The sequence below is a fragment of the Leptosomus discolor genome, chromosome 8 (assembly GCF_034619465.1).
Source record: "Leptosomus discolor isolate bLepDis1 chromosome 8, bLepDis1.hap2, whole genome shotgun sequence".
Classification (NCBI taxonomy): domain Eukaryota; kingdom Metazoa; phylum Chordata; class Aves; order Leptosomiformes; family Leptosomidae; genus Leptosomus; species Leptosomus discolor.
This window is the reverse complement of record NC_141398.1, coordinates 39915298-39936133: the sequence shown is the minus strand read 5'-3', so window position 1 is coordinate 39936133 and position 20836 is coordinate 39915298. Positions and strand designations below refer to the sequence as shown.

General features: G+C 52.4%; 1 protein-coding gene across 1 annotated transcript in view; it reads left to right on the top strand.

The window, feature by feature from the left end:
• The first annotated feature begins 6103 nt into the window (after positions 1-6103).
• Positions 6104-20836, top strand: part of PLEKHG4 (pleckstrin homology and RhoGEF domain containing G4) — a 93163-nt gene continuing 78430 nt past the window's right edge. Inside the window, exon 1 of the mRNA XM_086469286.1 lies at positions 6104-6166. Within this exon, the coding sequence (XP_086325412.1) occupies positions 6104-6166 (63 nt within the window). The remainder of the gene's footprint in view (positions 6167-20836) is intronic.

The following is a 20836-nucleotide window of genomic DNA, read 5'->3' as shown; positions in this document are numbered from 1 at the left end:
TTTCCCATCTGCCTCAAATCCCGCCGACCAGCAATGCTGGCCAAGCTGTGCTCTGTGTGCCGGACGTCCCTGCCAGTGTTTCCTGGCACACGATCACCTTGGCAGTGCACCAGGTTGTGCAGGCCAGGTTGGTTTCCTGGAAGAAGTGGGCCTGCGGCATTCAGGTCCTCAGAGGAGAAAAAGCAGACGTCTTGGCTTTGGGAAACTCTGGGGCTGGTTGCTGCTGTCTCACACAGTTATCTGAGCCTGGCAGCTAATGTACAGGTTCTCCACACCACCAGCCAGCAGCTGGTGAGCTTGGAGCTCCCTTTTCCCACCCTCGACCCCAGCTGTGGGATGGTGGCTCCTATACCTTTCCCCACAGGGTTCTGTCAGTATTTATTCTTATACTTTAATCTCTGTATTTCACTTTACACAGAGAGATAGCAGGCAGCGTCCTGCCTGCACAGGACTGCTCTGATCCTTCCAGCATAGCACAGAGCTGTCTCTTTCAGCCTAAAAATACTGAAGTGCTTCAGTGGAAAAACGTAAGAACTGGGCCAAACCACGAACACGTGGGCCCAAACCTCTGCCTCTCCAGGACAGAGTAAGGCATAACCAAAGCAGCTGCTTGTCTGTAACTCAGAACATACAACCCTCTGACTGTTACTATAAGCAACCCCATCCCAGAGCTGCCTGGCTATCACAGACCTGTCATTTTGCAAGCAGGCGTCTCCTCAGAGCCTGCCATTAAACCTGCACATTTTTTCCACAGTGATTTACTTTCTCTGATGCTCAGCTTCTCCATGGTACCAGAACTTGTGAAGTCAGCAGAGGATGTAATGCAGCTCTGGTAACAGGGGCATCGGCTGGATGGAAGATCCAAGCTGCGGGTGATGGATTGGTGTTGGCCATCTCCCAGGTCAGCTAAGCAGCAGCACTGCACATCACCACCTTGCCATTGCACAATGCGCGTTGGAGCAGCACGTAAATTTTAGGCTGGAAGGGACTTCGGAATTCTGTGGTCCAAGACCGGCTCCAGGCGGGGCTGGTGGCAAAGCTACAGCAAGAACCTCAGAGCCTTGTCTAGTTGCGCTTGGAAAGTCCCCCAGGATGGAGTTGTTGCCCTGTCCCAGAGCCACACCACAGCTCCACCGCTCTTGCACAGAATGATTTTCTCCTTATGCCCAGCAAGAATTTCCCCTGGTGCAGCTTGTCCCCATTGCCTCTTGTCCTTCCAAGTGTGTCTCTGAGAAGAGTTGGGCTCTGTTTTCTCTGTGCCCCCATATAGGTAGCTCCCCTCTTTGCCTTGTCTTCCTAAAGCTGGTTCTCTCTGCTATACAATCTTGTTCTACAGAGCCCCAAATTGGAGCTAGTACCCAGCTATGTCTCACGGGTATCAAGTCAAGAAGAATACTTTCCTTAAACCTGCCAGCTTCACGTTCTCCATTGCAGCAAGGGCGCTGTTGACTCACTGGCAACCTTGCAGGATTTTTCATTCTGCTCTATTTCTGGAGCACTTCTGACACCCTCATGTGATGTTTTCATGATGGCCTATACAGGCACAAGCGGTGGGAAGCTAGTGAATGGGAGACCAGCTTCTCACCTCCCACTTGGCCCCAGCAAGCACAAAACGTGGCAGAGGCTTTGGCCGTGTTCACGTTTTCATGGAGAACAGTGGGAAGGAAAATGCAGGAGAACTCAGGAGTTCAGTCTGATCATATCTGGGTACACAAATTTTGGAGACACATCAGTCCGTTCTTTGCTCCTTCCTGCTCCTGTCCATCTGTCCAGGCATCCATCTCACCTGGATGTGATCAGACTGAACACCTCTCCTGAATTCTGCTGTGTTTGCCTTCCTGCTCGTTGCCCATGAAGCAGCCATCCCCACTCCCTGCTTTCACTGGGACCCTCCTCTGTGTGTTGGTGGAGGGAACGATTCGTTTTCACTCCAGAATTACCTCCAGAGGTGTGGATGCCAGCCCTCGCCCTGGTCTGCTGCACTGTGCTGGCTAGTGAAGTTGTGCAGAAGTTGCTCGGCTGATGGGATGCAAGCTGGCCAATGCCATGCAGCGAGTGGCTGGTGACGGAGCTGGGATCAGTCAGCAGCCAAGGCGGATAATGAGGAACAGATTTGTGCTGGGCAGCGGTTCCCATGCTGCGTTCCAGGGCAGAGAGGCCAGGATGGGAGAGCCTTTGTGCCTTGCGCTGCATCCCTCCGGTGCATGTTGAGCCAGCCCTTCGGCTCACCCATGTCTCCTCGCCGTCTGCTGGTGGTGAGCGTCCCCAAGCTCCTCGCAGAGCTGGGGACCCTCTCCAGCGGCTGTGCCACCCGCCAGGCTGCAGGGCTGGCCAGGAGGCTTTCCCCGCACCCTGGCTGCGCAGGGGAACAAGCTGCAGCGTGGACTGGCTGAGGGCAGACAAGATCAGTGGGAACTTCAGGTCAGCAGGAGCTGGGTGTGGTGATCCACGCCCCCTTCGTGGTTCAGATTTCCCTGCTTTCGCCTGGAGGAGCAAACACAGCTGTGGGACTCCCTGACCTGGAGGACTGCGTGGCCAGGCTTCTGCTCCCCAGGACTCTTGCAGAACAGCCAGGATGGATGTTGACATGGTGGGGGCTTTGATTTTAGGAGTACCCCAGATCCTAGAGTTGTGATCTTCCCAGAGCAAGCTGTTCCTCACGGCCACGAGGAAGGCAAAGATCCCTGAAGAAGCCACCTGGGCTCCTCTCACCTCGCCTTCTCCTGGTATCTGCTGCCGCGCAGCCAGGCTGCCCTGAAGGTAAATGAAACCTGTGATGGGTTAGTTGGAGAGGGAGGGTGCTGAGGACAGTTTGGGGAGGTGGCCGCCAGCCCAATTGGTCTGGTCTACATCAGACCACAGGTTGTCCTGAGCCTGTAGGCAGCCCATGAAGAAGGGCTTGGAAAGGCCATGGCATACTGGTAAAGACCAGACTCTGCAGAAGGTCTGCTGTATCTGTGCTTTCCTCTCTCACAGAGATGAGGGGCAATCACTGCCTGCGCACAGGCTTTGCCTCCTGGAGCCCAGCTAAGCCTGCGCTGCTGAAGTTAAGAGAGCCACTTAAAGCTGTGCTTTGGCTCCTTGGCTGGCTTGGGGGAGGATGGCTTCTGGGCTGTGCACGAACCTGGGGCCTTGCTGTGTGTGGGTCCCTCGTGGTTTGGGGGCTCTGAGGCTCTCACAGGCAACCAGGTGAATCATGGGCTCAGAGTTGCCCCAAGAGCTCTCCTCTAGGCATGGCTGGCGCTGGGACCACATGAGCATCACTTGTGCAGGGGTCACCCACTCCAGATTTGTCCTGGACACTTAGGGTCCTGCCTGCTTTCTCAGAAAGCCCCGCCTCCCAGGGCCAGAATATTCTCTTGTCTACTACATATGTGCATGTAGATACACATATTTTCAGTAGACATCCCTACTCTTTCCTATTTATGGAGAAAGCTGGCAAAAGCTTTGGAAAAGTACCCCAGAAAGATGAAAAAAAAAAAACCAAACAAAAAGAAAACAACTATGGAGGCCAAGAACTATTGTGTTTTCACATGCCATGGTGTGGGGCTGGCTGATGGGAGCCGGCTGGTGAAGGAGCACGAGCTTGCTTTTGCCAGGACTGAAGGACGTTGAGTGAGCAGGTCGGCTAGGCTGCGGCCGGGTAGTGACCCCTGCTCGGCGCCCTCCAATCTTTGTTTTCTCCTGCTAAGGAACAGACAGAATTGTTATAAATGTTTGATTATTTTTTTTTTCCCTTAGCAAAAATAGCTTTTGAAGCAAACAGGAAATTACAGAGACTAAAGTGTGCAATAAAGAGTGAAAAAAGCCTATCAGCTACCTCACCGTGCTCAGATTTGTCTACAAATCCAGCTCCACGTGGGGTATTGCTTGACCAAAGGCAACCAAACTGCCCCCAAAACTCCTAGAAATTGGGGACCCGTGCCCCCGTGGGCCCTGGGGAGCCAGAGGCCTGTTGCAGGGGTGCAAGGGGAGCATCCTCCCTGCGACGAGGGTTAGGCACCCAGGGTGTACGGGGCGGAGGAGGGGACGGCGCTGGCTCTGCCCCGGTGGGGCTGGAGCCCGGCTGTGCTGGAGGAGCCCCCCAAAGGGAGCTCGGTACCCCGGGCCGGGCCCCGCCGGGCGCCTGAGGTAGGAGAGGGCGGGGGCGGGGAGCTGACCAGCGCGGCCACCAGGTGTCGCCCTGCGCCGAGGCCTCGCCCCGGGCCGGTCGCCGTCAAGATGGCGGCCGCGCTCCCGGCCGGGGCCTCACGTCCCGCTCCCGGCCCCTCCGGGTGGGGGGGTTGTGTCGGTGCGGCTGGGCTCAGCGAGAAGGGCCAAAGGCCCCGCGTTTCCACGAAGGCGTGGTCTTAAGGGGGGACAAAATATATGTATGTGGTTGATTTAGGTCTCTTTCGGGGTGCCGGGGAGCAGGCTTGTGAGCTGCCCCCCTCAGCTTCCCACCGCCCTCCTGACAGGTCGGTTGTGATGTGCAGGCAGCTGCCTGCCCCTGCCTGTTGGAAGACCCTGCTGTGCAATGGCGGGCGGCCAGTGCTCTCAGTGAGCCTCCAGCTCATGCTCTTCCTCAGACACCTTCATCTCACCCAGCAAGCAGGGGCTGTGCTCTCAGGGGCAATGTACGACTCAAAGCCAAAGTCTTTTTTAAAGGAAAAAAAAAAAAAAGGCAGCAAAGCAGGCATACTTGGACCTGTATGGACTCAGTAGTGGTGAGAAAGTTGCTGCCTGGACTCAGAGGGCCAAGGACTGCTGGCTCTGGCTGGGCTGCTGAACTCCCTGTGCTTCCAGGAATATCTGGAGTAGGGTACCCAGAGAGGATATTCCAGGGACAGCCAGAGTATCAGTCCCACAGCTCTTGACCTGCTCGTCCCGCTTACTGCCAAACTTATCCAAAGGCACGTGGCCCCAGTCTAACAATGGGGCCAGCATGGGTCCTATATGAATGCTAGAGGGGTCTAAGCCTCCTAGTCCCTTCCTGTGGTTGTTCTGAGGATGGCTTTACCCTGTCTTGATCTGTGAGCAGAGATCCCCCTGCAAAAAGGAAGAGAATGGTGGAAGAAGGACAAGTAAGAGGAAAGCAGGGGAGACTGATGACAGGAGGCACAAGGCCTCTGCCCTGGCCTGTCTGAAGACGAAGCTGCTCATCTCCTTTAGGAGACACCTTGTTATTGCTGCTGACGGGATTAAATTGTGCTAGCTCCTGCTGGTGCTCTCCAGCCCTGGTGGCATGGGTAGGAGATGCCCACCTCGCTGGTACCATGCTCACAGCATGCCCTCTTGCCTAGTGCAGGGTCCTCTCCCTCCAACCCACACTGGGAACAAAGGGTCCCTGGTATGATCCACATCACACCACCTCCTCCAGGAACCTGCTGTGCCCTATTTCCCACCAGCTCTGTGTTCCTGCCTTGCATACTTGCTGTAGGCATTCCCTGAGGTTTGCCTCTCTGATTGTCAGCTACAGATGTCCCATGGCAGACTGCTCCTATACCCGGTCAAACCAGCCCTTCCCAGTGGCATCTGAGGAGCTTTCCCATCACCTCCTCTGCTCCGGATCTGCAGTCAGCAGAGTTGGCTCCAGTCTTCTCTGGGGTTAAGACCCTCACACTAAACTGCTGTTTGCCTGCTACAGAGTGACTGGAACCTCAGCCTGGAGCCTTGTGGAGCTGCTCTGTTGAGACTGAGATGGAGGAACCAGATCTTTTGCCTTTGCTACCAGCTGGGCAAGGCTAGAGGGGGGCAAAGCAGGTCTCCCGTGGTACAGGAGAGACCATTGCTCAGCTCTGAAACAGTTGCCATTCCCTTGCTGGAAATACCAGCAGGATTAAGTGTACTTTGAGAAGCACCTGGAGGACCCACAGTGGGACTGCCTGAGTTCCGTGGGCAGCACAGCCCAGCTGCTAACAGGCAATATGAGAGCTGGTCCCAGGGAACGCCCATGTGGCTGTATAAAGCACTGATTGCTTGCCCACAGCTGGAGCTGCACCTCGGGGTTGTTGCTCTGCCCCAGAGAGGGCTGAGCTAACCCAGCTGCTTCTCTGCCTGCCTGATCTGGAGGAGCGAACTGCAGGCAGGTGAGAGCTTTCCTTCTCTCTGGAGAGACTCTGCCATGGGAGAATGGTTTGCAGGATCTGCTGGGATCTGCTGGGTGCAGGCTCTGCAAGTGTTGGCTGTAAGTGTGGGGTTTGTGAGGGGCTGGGGGGCTGGATGGGGGCTTGGCAGAATGTGACTTGGGGGAATAACAGTCCTGGGGGTCAGAGCTCTTGGAGCAGAGGTGCTGTGGTCCCTGGTTGCCATCCCAGGTAGGACCTGGGTGCGGGGCCTGCCTCTGCAAACTGGGGCAGAGACTGTAGCCAGTGGTCAGAGGAGAGGTCCCTGCTCCCTTAGAGTGGGGTGGTTAGAGCTGGCAGCCCTCCCTCCTAGCAGGGCACAGTTGGATTCTCTTTTGGGAACACAAGGGATGGGCCTGTAGCCCAGAAGTATGTCCCAGCCCTTGTCTGGTAATGGTTGGTGCTTAGTACCTACTTGGGGTGTCCACTGAGGGCTGTATCTGCTTGTCCTGGTGTGGGCTGGGCAGGTATGTCGTGGGTGCTGGTTGCTCAGGTGTGAGCTGGGAACAGAGCAGGGACACAAGTGGGGGCCTCCTGAGGCATGGAGGGGGTGTCTGACTGTCAAGCAGACCTGGAAAGAGGAGCAGTCACTGGTAGCTGCGACTGAGGACAGCATTTGCAGTAGCTGTGAGACCCTGTGCTCCACATGTCCCATATCTGTGGGAGAGGGACTGGGGAGGTGGCTGCTGGGCTGGGGCAGGAAGGGCATAGTTGCCCACTGGCATATCTAGCTTGGAGGTGAGCGTGCTGTCTCAGAGAGTACTGTAAACATGTGCTGTGGGGACTAAACAGCATGCAACATCATTGCCAGCAGGGAAGGTAAACAGATGACTGTCTTATGCCATTAAATACGTGGGATCTGGAAAGGGACAGGCCAGTTTTAGGCTGCTCTTCAGAGAAAACCAAAATCTGTTCTGTTCAGAGACAGTGGTGAGCTTTGAAACAGCAGTCCTGAAACCACAGCTAGATTTCTAAGCCAAGAGCACTTTGTCCTCAGGAAAGGCAGGCAATGCCTAAACTCCAGGGAGACAAACAAGCAGCTGCTCTTAAAGGATTTAAGCTCTCTTAACTGGGTCTGCATCCACAGAGGTGTGTGCCTGCCTGGCTCTGTGTCCTACAGGTCTCTGTTCCAGGCTCTCGGTGAGCTTGGGGTCTTCTCTCCAGGGTGGTAATGTCCTGCCAACCAGCGCACCTGCCTAGTGCTTAGAGCACCTGGATGCTGAGACCCAGCACCCAAACAGGAGAGTCCACCCCAGTGGGGAAACATCTTGTGGGGTATGAGTGTTGTAGAGAAAATGTGCCTATTGGGAAGATGCCTGATCAGGGCAGGAAGCCTGGTTTCTATCCAAGTCCTGCTCCTACCAGCACTGGCTGCGTTCATGACCTCCACGTAAGGAGGATGCCGTTGTAGAGGTGCTAACCCAAGAGCAGCGTGGAGCATCACCACTTTACAAGGCCTGGGGGCCACCCATGTCCCCTGACAAGAACTGCCCAAAGTTAAAGAAGCCCAAAGCTGCTCAGCCTGAGACAGGAGTCTTGGGCATATGCAGAAGCAGGACTTTGCCCTGTGGGCTCTGGCAGTGATTGATGCTAGTGCTGGGCTGTTGCTGAGCCGACCCTGGGCACATGGGGATGCCTGGAGCAGGCATTAGACTCACAAGTGTTCTGCATGTGTTGAGTCTGACTGGCTTGTCTGGGGGAGACACTGTGTGTCATCAAGGTGTGCCTTCCTATCTGTGTGGAGAGTCTACAAGGCTGGCAGTCCCCTGTGGGACTGTGCACTATGAGCTTACGTATGTCTTGCAGTAGGCCTGATGTGCGGTTTTGGTTTGTTTTTTTTTTTTTTTTAAATATTCCCCACCCCCCTGTGGCACACATGAGTATTTGAGAGCCCTGAGTGGGACCTTCCTGACTTCTGTACCTGTCAAACATCTTCTCTGAAACCTCCCGATGCATGCCAGATCTGCACGTGGCACTGAACAACATCTTGAAGTGTAGCTGGAGACCTAGTAATTGAGTTGCCCCTGTTCCCTTCAAATGGTGAGCATGACCAGCTGTTGTTATGTAGTCTCTCCTCCAGTCGTTCTGGGAAATCACACCACGATTATATTTCTAGCTTAAGAAATTTTTTCCCTAATCAGACTGGGCCTCACAAAGAGGTTGCCACTTAGTGGTAATTACTCGCTTTAGAAGCTGAATGTCTCCTGAGGGTTGCAAATAGGGGATTATCAAATTAATTAGCTAAACCAAGATGTGCTTTTGTGAAGCCAAGGCCTGCTTTACTTGTGATCTGAAATAGAGGTTTAAATGTTATTAAACTGCATACAACCGGCTCTTGTCTCCCTTATGGGGAGAGAAGTAGTTCTTTCCTGAAATGTTGATACTAAGGGCTGCTTGCAGCTCTACTTGCTCCAGCACTTGTTGCTTTGCTTTGACTAAACCTGTTTCAAGCAAACATCTGTCACTGGTCTTAAGGCACTTGCTTGTGCTGAGTGGGGTCTAGCACTGCTTCTTGGTGGCTTCCCTTTTTTATAGGCTGCCAAGTGGAAGGGGAATGGCGTTCACAGTGGGTAGCTTGGTGGGATTGTAATGTATATTTCTTGAACCTGTATTTTCAGGGCACAGCTTAATCTATGGGACATCTGCATAGCTGTGTGTGCGGACATGGGAGCTGGCAGACAGCCCCAGTCCGGTGACAAGGAGATGCCTGGAAGTAGATTCAGAGATGTCCACTGAGTGGGTTAGCAGGGGCCGTAGGTCCTGGAGTACTGCTCTGCCACAGCCTGCTCCCGGACTCTCCTTTCCCTTGGAAGTCCCTATGGACACAGGAGGTTCCCTATGCTGAGGACTACACCAGTGATCATGCTAAGCTGAGGTGGAGTGCATGGGGCTATTTTCCTAAGAGCTGTTGGCTGCTGCAGTGCAATCGTCTAGCTAGAATGCATATTGCACAACTTCCTCTGTGTCAGAAGATGTCTTTATCTGGCATTTAGAACATCTGTCCTGTGTTTCTTCCAGCTAAGTCCTATTGGTAAGAGCATTGAGCTTTCCCTGATTTGCACAACTGAAAATAAGCAGAACTCTGCAAGCATTGACTCAAAGGCAGAGGTCCTTCGCCTGTCTCTTACCTCTGCCTGTGCTTTCTCCCAGCTCTTATGGGGCTCTAAGTAGCGGTACTTCTTGAGCAGGTACTTAGGAAATACTGCAGCTCCAGAAACCAGATCCGACAAAGGAGAAGGCAATGGGGGGAAAGAGATGTGGGTCTGAAGTTATGACCCCTGAAGTTTCAGAACAGTTGATATACTGACCCCTTCCCCATCCCCTCCCCTTTTAACTCTGGGGAGGCCCCACAGCCTACAAAGTTTAGCTCCTCATCCTTCCTGATGTCAGCATTTGCTGCCTTTTGCCATATTTCACCTCTGGGACAGGTTGTGCTTAGCAATACACGGCTGCCCTGAAGCGGTTCCCTGAGGGTAAAATTGCCCAGCGGTCCATGCAAAGGACCTGGGTCTGTTGGATGGGAAGCTGGAGCACCCAGATCTAGATGACAGCAGCCTTTTGCACCAGCTTCAGCAATTAAACCAACCCAGAGGAAAGCACAGGCCTCATGCAAGACCAAGGAGCTGCTCCTGCGAGGAGACAGTGAGAGACTGTGTTGGGGAACAAGCGTGGCATTGTTGTCAGCCTCAGTCAAGAGGGACTTTTTAACACCCACTGAAGTGCTGGCTACAGCTGTCTCCCATGTGCTTGTGCAGGAATTAATGGATCTACAATGCAGGAGAGGAGGGAAAGACCACTTTGCAATTTAAAAAAAAAAAAAAGGCAGCTATATTAGGATCCAGCCATGGGTAAACAGTAATGTGATGTTCCCCTTAGTGCAGTGCCACGGCACAGGGAACCACGTCACCACCTCTGACTGGGATGGGGGAGGAGCTGAACTCAGGCTCTTTGGCCTGGAAATCCTTGATGGGGGGAAGGTGCTTCTGAGCTTTGAGCACAGTGTAGAAAGGGGAGGAGGCATGAGGTTAGGCTCTAGGCTGCTCTTGCGTTAGACAACCCATTCCCCCTCTGTTTCTATAAATGTATGCCTACAGCCGCTGACTTTCCTGTGCGATGTAGGCTTGGAAACTTGGGGCGAGCTTTCAGTTGTCATCTCCACAACTAAACTGGCTGCTGCACCACAAAAAGCATGTGCTAATGGTTATATAGTTTGAGTAGGTCCTGGGTAGTGAGTGTTGGATGTATGGTCTGGGGAGCACCTGGCTCTGTCCCTGGTCACAGGGGTGGAAAATGGGATAGGAACCAGATACGGGCTCTGTGAGCTTAGATGGTGCCCTCCTCATCTGTGTTTATGGGGATGCTGCAAACTCCTATACCAGCTCCTGAAAGTGCTGCTTTTTTCTTTCTGGCCCTCAAAAGATCTGGAATTGGGTGGCTTGGAAGTGTCTTACCTGCTAACTCAGAACTAAAGGAGATGGCAACCCGTGCTCCCCAGCCTGTGCAAGCCACCTGAATGGGTGAGGAAAGCTGAAATCTGCTCTCACTCTGGAGCTGCTGCCAGAGGTCTGGATGTGGGAGACCTGACCAGTTCAGTAATGACATGGGAGCCAGTTCTCAGCAATGTCCCCTTTATTTGCATGGGCTCTCAGGTTGCCCCCCCCAGGTCTGCATTGCCCTTTGTGCCTGGGGAGTACATGTTTCTGTTTCAAAAGGTGAGGTAACTCCTTGCTTGTCTAGTGCAGGAGCTGTGGGGCCCCTTCCAGCCCCGCAGCAGCCTTTCAGACAGGCTGTATACAACTGATCAGGGCTTTGGCTTGCTGCTGAAGTAGCTCTGAAGAGCCCAGTCTCAGTACCCAGGCTGCTGATGGCCAGCCTGATTGGAGGCTTCAGCTCTCTGCTCAGAGGCTGGTCCCTCTGCAGACCCCAGGGTAATTGCAGAGACTTGTTTGATGGATCAAAATAGTCATGTGCAAGGAGTTGCATTAGCCCTGGGCAGCTGTGGCCTCCTGAAAGGAAACCTGCATGTATTGCTGCAGTAGAAGAAACAGCAGGGAGATTTCCATAAAACATCTGGGCGTGAGAGATGTAGTGGATCTTTTCTACCTCCTTTTACTCTGTGCCTCCAACAGAAATAGCTCAGCACTGCTGATAGCACAAGCCTTGTCACAGCCAGCTGCGTGCCACACATGCACTGGTGGGACATTGCTTTCTATGCTCCCTTTCTTGGAGGGGGCAGCCTGTAGGGAGACTCCCAGCACCTGCAGAAGCCTGTTGCAAAGCTGTAGCCATGTTTGTGGGCTGCGAGATGTGTTTGCGGAATAGATGCAGGGCAAAGCTACTTTGCAAATGTTGCCTCGCGCAGACAGCAGAATCTGTGGTCAGAGGCTCTGCTGGGGAAGTACATCAGGTTCCTCACCCTCTTGTTATCAATATGAGGGGGAAAGAAATGCTCTCCTACATCCACAGACAAGATCACAATTTCCTTTAGCTGTTGTGGATGACAACAACTAGGTAGTGCCTGTGCTGGGTTGTTAATACCCTTTGCATTGGCAGGGGTGCTCTCCTTCACCCAGCTTGGGATTATCAACTGAACTCACCTGACGTGGGCTAGAGGTGCTCACTGCTATGGTGCACTGTGGGCAGTGCCCTGCTGCTGTACAGAGAAGGTGACAAGGTGTTAGAGGCCATGGGGGAGCCTCTGCAAACATGGGCTCTTTGAAAGACAAGCACTGAATAGTGGGGCAGCTGCTCAGCTCTGGTCCACTGAGTGTTGGACCAGTGTCGCAGTGACCAGTGTCACATCCCCTTTTCAGAGGACATCTCTTTCTGCTTGAGGAAAACAAACTGAATCCCTGCAGGGCCTGTTATCCATTGTTGCTACCACAACAGGACATCAAGCAGTTGGTGTATTAAATGGGTGGCTTTGGGACCGCTCAAACCCTTGTTTGCTGGTTATCTCTGAAAACATGCCACGAGGCCACCATGTGCAGTGGGTTTTAGGGCCAACTGTTGGCAGTCCTCCATGGGAGAAGAATAGCTGAAGGTGTTCTTGAGCTGGACCAGTGCTCATGGGCTCCGCTGCTGGCCCTGTGGAGCAGGGCTTGGGAAGGCTGTGGGAGCCTGCCCCTTGAGCCAAAGCAGCAGAGGTGTTTGGTAACATAGCTTCAGCTTCAGCAGGCAAGTACCCTGTGTGTCTCTACTGAGCTTCTCCATGCAGGGGATGTCTTCCCTCCTGCTGTAGGTCCTCGTGTCCTGCCTGAGTCACCCTTCCTATTGGGATGGAAGTGACCTCATCCACTGTGGCTGCCTTGATGAAGTGTCAGTTCCCACCAAGGTTGCCAAGACCATGTGCCACGGGCAAGGCTCGAGAGGCAGCTCCTGGTCCCAAGCCGTGCTGCCAAACCCTGCACCTCATGCCCAGGGCTCTGAGGCTTCGCCTGTGTGCCACTTCCCGCCCTGCTTCCCGTTAGACAAAGCCTTTGTGTGTCAGCAGATCCTGGGATGCCCTGCGGCACCTGCCTCTCCCCTCCCTCTCTGCCTCTGTGGCTCTGCCCTTTCCTGTTGTCACTTCTGTAGGCTGCTGCCTGCCTGTTCAGTGACCTTCCCCACTGCTTGGGCAGTATTTTGGCCCCTGGCCATCTTAAACAATTAATGGAGGGGTGGAGAAACTTGCCATGTTAAATTACTTCCTCCTTTGGGAGGGGGTGAGGTCTCCACATCTCTTGCCTGATACCAATGCAGTTTGTTGCTGTTGCCTGAAGCGGTCACTGCCTCTCTGTTTTCCTTCTAGAAAGTTGGAAAAACAGTATTTCAGAGCACTCTTTCTGCATTTCTTGGCAGTTTGCTTAACCTGTAGTGCTGCCTCAGGATCTCAGAGTGGTGAAACTTCTCTGGACTTAGAGAGAAGCAAGCCAAGAGGAGGCGGGGGGAGGATTTTGCTGGAAACCACTTTGGGAAGCTGGAGACCTTCCTGGGATGCTTGCCGTGGACTTGTTCTCCTCTAGCAGTTATTCAGATCTTCCTGGGCGAAGGTAGCTCCCTGCCACGAAGCATCTGCATTTAAGCAGGTCTGTGCAGAGGGCCAGGGACACAGATAGCAGCGATGCCGTAACAAGCAGCCTGTGAGCGCTGCTGGCTCTGCCTGTGTCTGTAAGGTCCCCACAGGGCTGGGGAACGCGGCACCCTGCGCTTGCTATGCCCCTCCACTGTCTAGCGCTGGAGTTGGCTGTCAGAGAAACCTTCGAGGTCCCCTGCTCAGCCCGGTAGTGTCATGAGTTAGATTAGTTGGAGCTGTGCTGGGGGCGGTGAGGGCTTGGATTACAGTCCAGAACTCAAAGTGCTTCGGTGGTTCACGTCGGAGGGGAGAGGAGACGCCCTGTCACACACATGGAGGAAAAAGAGAAAAAACGCTGCCTTTGGAAGTGAGGGGGAATAAAGGAGGCCGGGAACATGGTAAGGAAATCTCTGAAAGGGCTCTCGCCCTGGGCACGAGCAGGGCTGCGCGGGATGGAGCTGCTATTGGGGCAGCCTGCCTGAAGCCAGCACACGGCGCTAATGCTGGGAGTGGGAAACGGCTTTTCTGGCACTTCCCGTTACTCGGGTGGCGTGCTGTGTCCCTGGGTGCCAGCCGCAGATGGGGCTCTTGTTGGCAGTGATCCCTTGCAGGGTGCCTATCGGGGTACAGCCCTGGAGTGAGGAGCTGGGATGGGGCAGTTCAGGCAAGGTCCTGTCTTTCAGGCTGCCTGGATGCTGCGCTCTCCTCCTGCCCTCACTCTTTGCCAGTCCCATTCTGGGGCTTTGAGCACTGCCCCCTTGCAGAGCCTGGGGAAGAGGAGGGCATCAGCGGCTTTTTGTCCTGCCCTGGGTAGGCATCCAGGGGTTCAGAGAAAACTCTGGAGCTGGGCAGGGATCCTTGTTTGGGGAGGGGAGAGACTGGCGAGCCCAGCCAGGCAACTGAGTACCCTGTCTACCTGGGAGTGGCTGCAGGGCAGTCCGCTGCCCAGCGACACTGGCGCTGCCCTGCAAACAGAGGTGCCCAGTCCTGGAGTGGCAGAGCCTGGAGGGATTGATAGCCCTGTGGCACCCACTGAGCACCAGTCTGGCTTCTGATGGTTTGTTCCTGGGCTTAGGCTGGGATCTGTGTGCCTAGCAGCCCTAAATCTCCTGGATGTGTCCTGCCGTGTCATGGGCTGCTTCTCCACAGCAGAGGGAACAAAGTCCATGAGGGGGACAAGAAGCTTTCATTGCTGCTGTGCCTGGCAGTGACTTACTTTTTCTTAAAAGTTCAGCTTCTGGGCTTGGAGAAGCTTGGCTTTCATTGAAGGATGAGTTGCCCAACTTTTGGCTTCTGCAACCTGAGCTAAGCTCGTGGTCCTGTGTCTTTTCCCTTTTCCACCCTTCAGATGTCTGCTCAGGACCCTGCGGCTCTCTGTACCTTCACGTCACTATCTCAGAGCCATGGTGTGCTCTCTTGTCCTGTCCTGCTGTGGAGGCCTGCAGGCATCTTGCTTCTTCCACTTTTTTGCCCCATTCAGGAGACCACTTTCTCTCACCCCACACCTAGTGTGTTCCTGGCAATGTTTGGTCTATGCTGGTTATTGTATGAAGTTGAAATCAAAGGAGACCACCATTTGGGGCTATGCAGGGTGGGTGCCATCCCTTGCAGTCCCATGGGCAGCATTTTCCCATGGGGGCTGAAGCAGTGCTTGCAAAGCTCTGCTCTGGGAGGTCTGTGGCAGGGACCAACTGCTGCTACTCTGCTCCTGCAAACCAGAGGTGACTTTTTGATTCCCAAGTGCTTTGTTGCTGGTTCAGGTCCTTTGCCTTGTTCCAATGTGTGATGCAAAAGCTGTCTGAAGCATGGGCCTTTGTGTGAGCAGTGCCATGGCCAGTTCAGGTACCACGGTGGGTTGTGGGTGTGCAGTGACCATGCATCACTGCTGAAGGGGGACCATGTGCCTCTCAGGTGCTGAATTCAGGCTTGGCAGCTGCAAGGAGCAAGAACCAGAGGCCAAGCTGCCACAGACCCAGCAATGCGGATATCTGCAATCCATGCATGGCAGGTGTCTGTTCCTAATGCTATGGTAGACTGTTTGGGAGGTGTGATCTCTGAGGAGCTGAATTGTGACTGTAGCTCCAAGCTATTCTGTTTGACTTGAGTTTTTGGTGTCCTGGTGAATCAACCAAACCCTGCAGGCCAGATTTGGATCTAAGTGAATGTGGGTCAGTCTGTTGGCCTGCATAAGACTTCCTCATGGCCTCTGGCAGTCTGTAGAACTCAGAGGCTTGGCTCCTGATGGAGTTCTGGTGTGGTGCAACTGCGGGCTGCCCTGTTCTGTGTGAGGCAGGTGATTCCTCTTCATGGGGTGTCTGTTATGCTTCAGTGTTAGGGATGATGAGGTGTATGTACGGGCACATAGGGTTCTTGCAGCTGGAGGATGCCTAAAGCACCAAATGTGTAAGATACCTTAAGCCAAAGTAGCCTACTACCATTAGAACTGACTTCTGCAGCTGTGCAAACCCCATGGTGTGAGCAAAGCAGAAGCCTGGATTGATTCGGTCTACCCTGCTTGTCTCACCATGGCTTTTGTGGTTGGGCATCTGCCCTTCTTGCCCACTAGGAATTTCTCCTCCATGGGAGAGGGCTTTGCCTTGCCTGGTGCCTGCTACTTGATGGGGCACAGGAGATGGTCAGGGCGTATGGCTGGACCACAGTGCATTCCACTTGAGGAACAGTTTCCACCCAAGCAGATGCAAAACCCTGTGCTCCTGGGTGGGTCAGCTGGAGGCAAAGCGAGCAATAGCCCTGCTCTTCCACTGCACGGTATGGGGGTCTGGTTCCCCACGTTGTGAGGGACAGCTCTGTCTCCGGGAAGTCGCTCAAGCTGCAGCAGCTGTCCAGGGAGCTCAGGGCTGCTTTTCCAGCCTTGCTAGGGTGATTGCTGCTGCTCTTCTGTGGTAGCTGCAGCACTGTGGACCCATCGCATGAATTCAGTGAGGCTCCCGCAACTGTGTGCCTTGGACTTGCCTGGGCTACTCATCTCATATGGTGGCACACTCCAAGTCTTCAGTCATCATGCACACAAGTAGAGCAGAGCCTGTGTGTATCATAAGATGTGCAAATGATGGTGTCTTCCTGCAGAGAAGCTCAGGTGGCACCTCTACACTGGCAGGAGAGAGGATGGGTTTTCAGCAGAAAATACAGTCTTTCTTTTATCCTCTGGTTATGTCTTTTCCTGGGGTGGGAAGGAAATGAGTCTGGGAATCACAAAGAGCTTTAAGCATTGGGGATCTTTATTTCTGTGCCAAAGCCATGAGCAAGATGTTGGAACATGGACAAAGACTAGAGATGTAATCCTAAGCACATGGAAGTGGTTTGAAAGCATCTTCTCTGGGGTAACAAGATGACAGTTTCTGCATTTTGCCCAGCTTCTTTCCAAAAACACTGGGAAGGTGAACATGCTGTTTGTTGTATCAATAAAAATAATAGCTAAATTCAGGTGACAGGCCAGCTGCATCCATGTATCTCTGCCCAGCAATCACCAAATGTGTTCTAGTACCAGGTGGGAACGCAAGAAAGCAAGTGTTTATGGTGAGATGCTGCAGGTGTCCAAAGAGGACTGTACGCTGAGCGTCAGCGCTTATTTTCTGAAAATCAGCATCCTGTACCATAAGTCTCTCTGGCTGTGCTGCTGGCCATCTACCCGCATGTGCAGTCAGCCCTGAGGGCATACCTTGCTAGTAGAAGAGATTATAATGTGAAAGCCTGGTGAGCATCTTGCTGCTGGTCGCTTCAGAAAAGAGGGCCAGTCAGCATGTCTGCCCCTAAATACCAGAGCACAGTCACAGCTGCTCAGCTCCTGGACCCTACTTCTCTAGCTTCACCGCAAACATAACCCTGTCTGCAACCAATCTGTGCAAAACTGAACCATTGTACAGGCTGTGGGCACAGCCTAAACCTAAGTATCAGCACTGGGTGTGGGTGGAAGTCACAGACATGGGGGCTACAGGCCCTTTTAGTACAAAAGTGCTGAAAAGTATCTGTTAAAACAGTCAAGATGTCTTCTGTAGAAGCTATAAACTCAACCCACCTGTGGGCACTCAATATCAGAGGACCTTTTGTTCCTATTCCTGGCTCTCTACCCATGAGCAAACACCCTGTTCTGCCCTGCAGCGCTCAGTGTAGCCAAGGTCTGAAAAAGTGAGTAGTAGCACCAGGATCAGATGTGTTGCTGACTGAAGAGCAATGAAAAGCAAGGATAGCCTGCCAGGGTAAGCAGCCCACTTCTGGTGGTGGGATGCTCTGTGCTTTCTACACCACCCATGACACCTGGGTTGCAACTCAGATAAGTGAATGGACATGCCCTTGTTGACTGTGAAGGCTTGACCATGCTAATAGCTTTCTGCCGCACAGAGTGCTTCATCTTTGTTGGCTGGCCTTCATTAAAAAATTAACAAAAAAACGGGGCCTTTCTTGTGGTAAGTGCTCCTGGCTGCTTTCATACATATGCCATTTTTTGCATCACTGGACACCAAGCTGAAACTTCCAAGATCAAAGCAACATGAAATGACTCTGAAAGTCTTTCTGTCTGCTCAAATTTACCATCCTGCCATCAGGCTGGAATGTCCAGGATGAGCCCTTACTGCAGCTGGTGGAACCAGCCTTTGATTTGAATGGAAGCAAATGACTCAGGTGGAGCAAAATGGGGGCCAGATGAAGACTGTTGTGTGTGCTCCCCCTGCATGTTGGTTGGTGCAGTAGAGGGGAGCCTCCATGGGGCCTTATGGTCACCCCCAATGGGATGCGATGCTGCAGCTTGATTGTGATTTACATGGTGCAGAGAAGAAAAGCTGCAGGAGTTCTGATGATCTGAACTAGGTGTCCACCTTGAGCTTTGCAGCCCGTGTTAGGTGCGGCAGTGTTTGCACAAGAATTGTGAGGCTTCCTGAGCAGGTTCTTTCAGGGGTATACTTTCCCTGAGGCTGCCTGTCAAATCTTGGTGTCTCCCAACAAAAACCTAGTGCTGCTGAGCGTCCAGCATGGTTAAAGGATGTGGATTATTTGCTGTCTGTTGTCATCTTTCTGAATACATTTACCTTTTGAACAAGGTCCTTCTGATACGCTCAGGAGGCTGGTATGCAGACCCGTTAATGGATCAAGGGGAAAAATGCCTGTGGATGTATTCTTCTTTGTGTTTGGGCTTATAACCACCCACGTTTTGGCATGCATCCCTTCAGTGCACAAAGATGTCTTTTAGAAATCGCTAGTTAAATCTCCACCCTCCTTTGATATGTATGGAAATAATGGGACACGTGAGACTGTTTTCTGTTTGGGAAAAAAGCTATAAAGGGAGTAGCTTTAAAAGCCTGTGTTTACCCCTTTCTAACTCAGGAGTTCAGTAAAAGCAATGCACTGAATTTGTGACTGATTTACTTAGCTTTCCGGGAGGCATGCACTTAGCGCTGCATGTGAACATAGGGGAAATGTTTTTATCTGACTCCAAGTCCCAGGCTCAACTGCTCAGGGGTGGGAGAGCTTAAGTACATGTGTATCTGTTCCCCAGTGAGCTCGGAGAGTCTTGGAGCAAATCTAGGTCCCTCTGATCATAAGCACTTCTCCCTACAGGGCACAGACTGATGCTTCTTGTGGTGGCCCAGGGCTGAGCTGGCATAGCCATGGCCATCTCTGGGCTGCCTGCTCTGTCCTTCTGTCTGATCCTTCCTCACAGCCTCTTCCTCAGAGGTGGCCTCTGATTGCTTCTGCCAGCTGCTTTCTTGTATCAAAGGTGTGCAGGAATGTGCTCCTTCAAGGAAGATGCTTGCACACTTACTGTTTTCTTATGCGATCAGCCAGCCCCTCCTGGAATTGCAGCTCAGCTTCAGAGCAGTTTCTGTTCTCAGTTGACATAGCAGGATTTGTATTTCATGAGCACATGGTAATAGAGTGTTTAAGGCCAAAAGGAACTACAGGTCATCTGTTATGGGATACTGGGACCATAGAGTGTTGCCTAGCTCCCACATTGAGTCTGGGAGCTCCTTAAAACATGATCTTTTCTTAGTGGCATCCACCCTCAATTATGGAAGCTGCAACACATGGAGAATCCACCAGTCCCCATGGGAGTCTGTCCAGCAGCTCATGCACTTTGCAGAGGAAGGGGCGAGAACTGAACGTGAGCTCAGAATGTGTGCAATGCTGGCACATAAGTAATAATCTAAATGCTGACCCTGTGAAGATTGCCTCTGGCACTCATCAGCTGTCCTGCTGAAGGATTATCATTTTCTTTTTGAGCACAGGAGGCTGCCCATCTGTTGTAAGATGCCCCCAGATGGGTGTCTGAACACAAGGTGTTGTCTATGGCCTCATGCTGCTGACTAAAAGGTGTTAAAATGAGCTGACCTGTTTGGCAAAGAACTTACCCAGGGTATTTTATAGCTGGCTGGTATAAACAAATCTTTTGTCTGCCCAGGGCACCCTGTTACTTGGTAGGTGTTAGGCACAAATGGTAAGGGGTACAAGATGCTACAAGGCTCAGGCTGGTTTGTCAGATGGATGCCAATGCCTGATGTTGAGAGTAGAGCAAATATTGTAACTAATAATAAGATGAATGAGCTCAGGCAATTCTCTTGGGTAGCAGAGAGAAAGATTTTTAGTGCCTTTCCTAGGAGAGCCCTGTAAGGAAAGGGAGTCTGCTGTAATGTCCCAGGACTTGTGTTGTGTACAACTGGCTTGGAAAATTCTTGGCTCTGTCTGTGATATCTAACAGGATTTAGCAAGCCTTGTCTGAGCCCATTGTAGAAACATGACACTTTAAACGTGAAGACCCTTGGCTGGACCGTGGCATATGGTGCCATGGCCAGACTGTTGGTGCCCAAGCCAGGGCAGCTCGTTCAGTCTGGTGGTGGGAGTGAAGAGGGGCACAGCTCTGCCCTGGAGGGTCTTGAGGAGGTGGGGAGGCATATGTAGCTAACGCTGGGCAATGAAACCACAGCCGCCACATGCTTACACTCTTCCAGCATGAGTCTGTTGCTGGGAAGGGTGTTTTAAAAGTACCCAAAGCTTTGCATCACAGCAAGTACAGCTTTGTTAATTAATTGCATGGTTAGATCTATGCCAATGATATTAAAAAATAAATAAATAAATCTGTTTTAGGCAGTTATTTCAGATTAAGGACTTAATCCCTTGATTAAACTAAACCAAAATAAGCTGGTCTCCAGCTGTAGGATGGTGTTTTATACACAGCTCTTCTCATCCACTTGTGGGCCCTCATTTCAGCTGGAAGCTGTCTGTTTAAGGACAGGGCTTTGATCTGTTCTTTCACATGCCTTCTAAACACCTATATCATCTGTCTGATCTATTGCTAATAGAAAGTAACAGGCCTTTGGGAGCAGGGGCTCATTCCTTGCTCTGGATAAGACCTACCTTCTGCTCAGTTCATTGAGAGCTCTGTTATGAGTGGGACATGTCCCTGCGAGGAAAGGCTTATCTCTGTTTTCCAGTTCTGCTCCTCTCTGGCTATACGATTACTTTCTTGGATTTGTGGGTCAGTGTTTCATCCCCAGTTTGGCCTCTCTAATCTGTTCAGTAGTTGTCAGCAGTTTTTCTGATGTGTTGGAGCAGGGCTTGTGGCTTTCTTCAGAGAACCTGGAGTATGAAAACCTAATAGAAAGGGTAGAGAGGAGCAATGTGAATATAGAGCTCTGATGGGAAGAGGTGCCAGGCTGCTGTGTCTGAA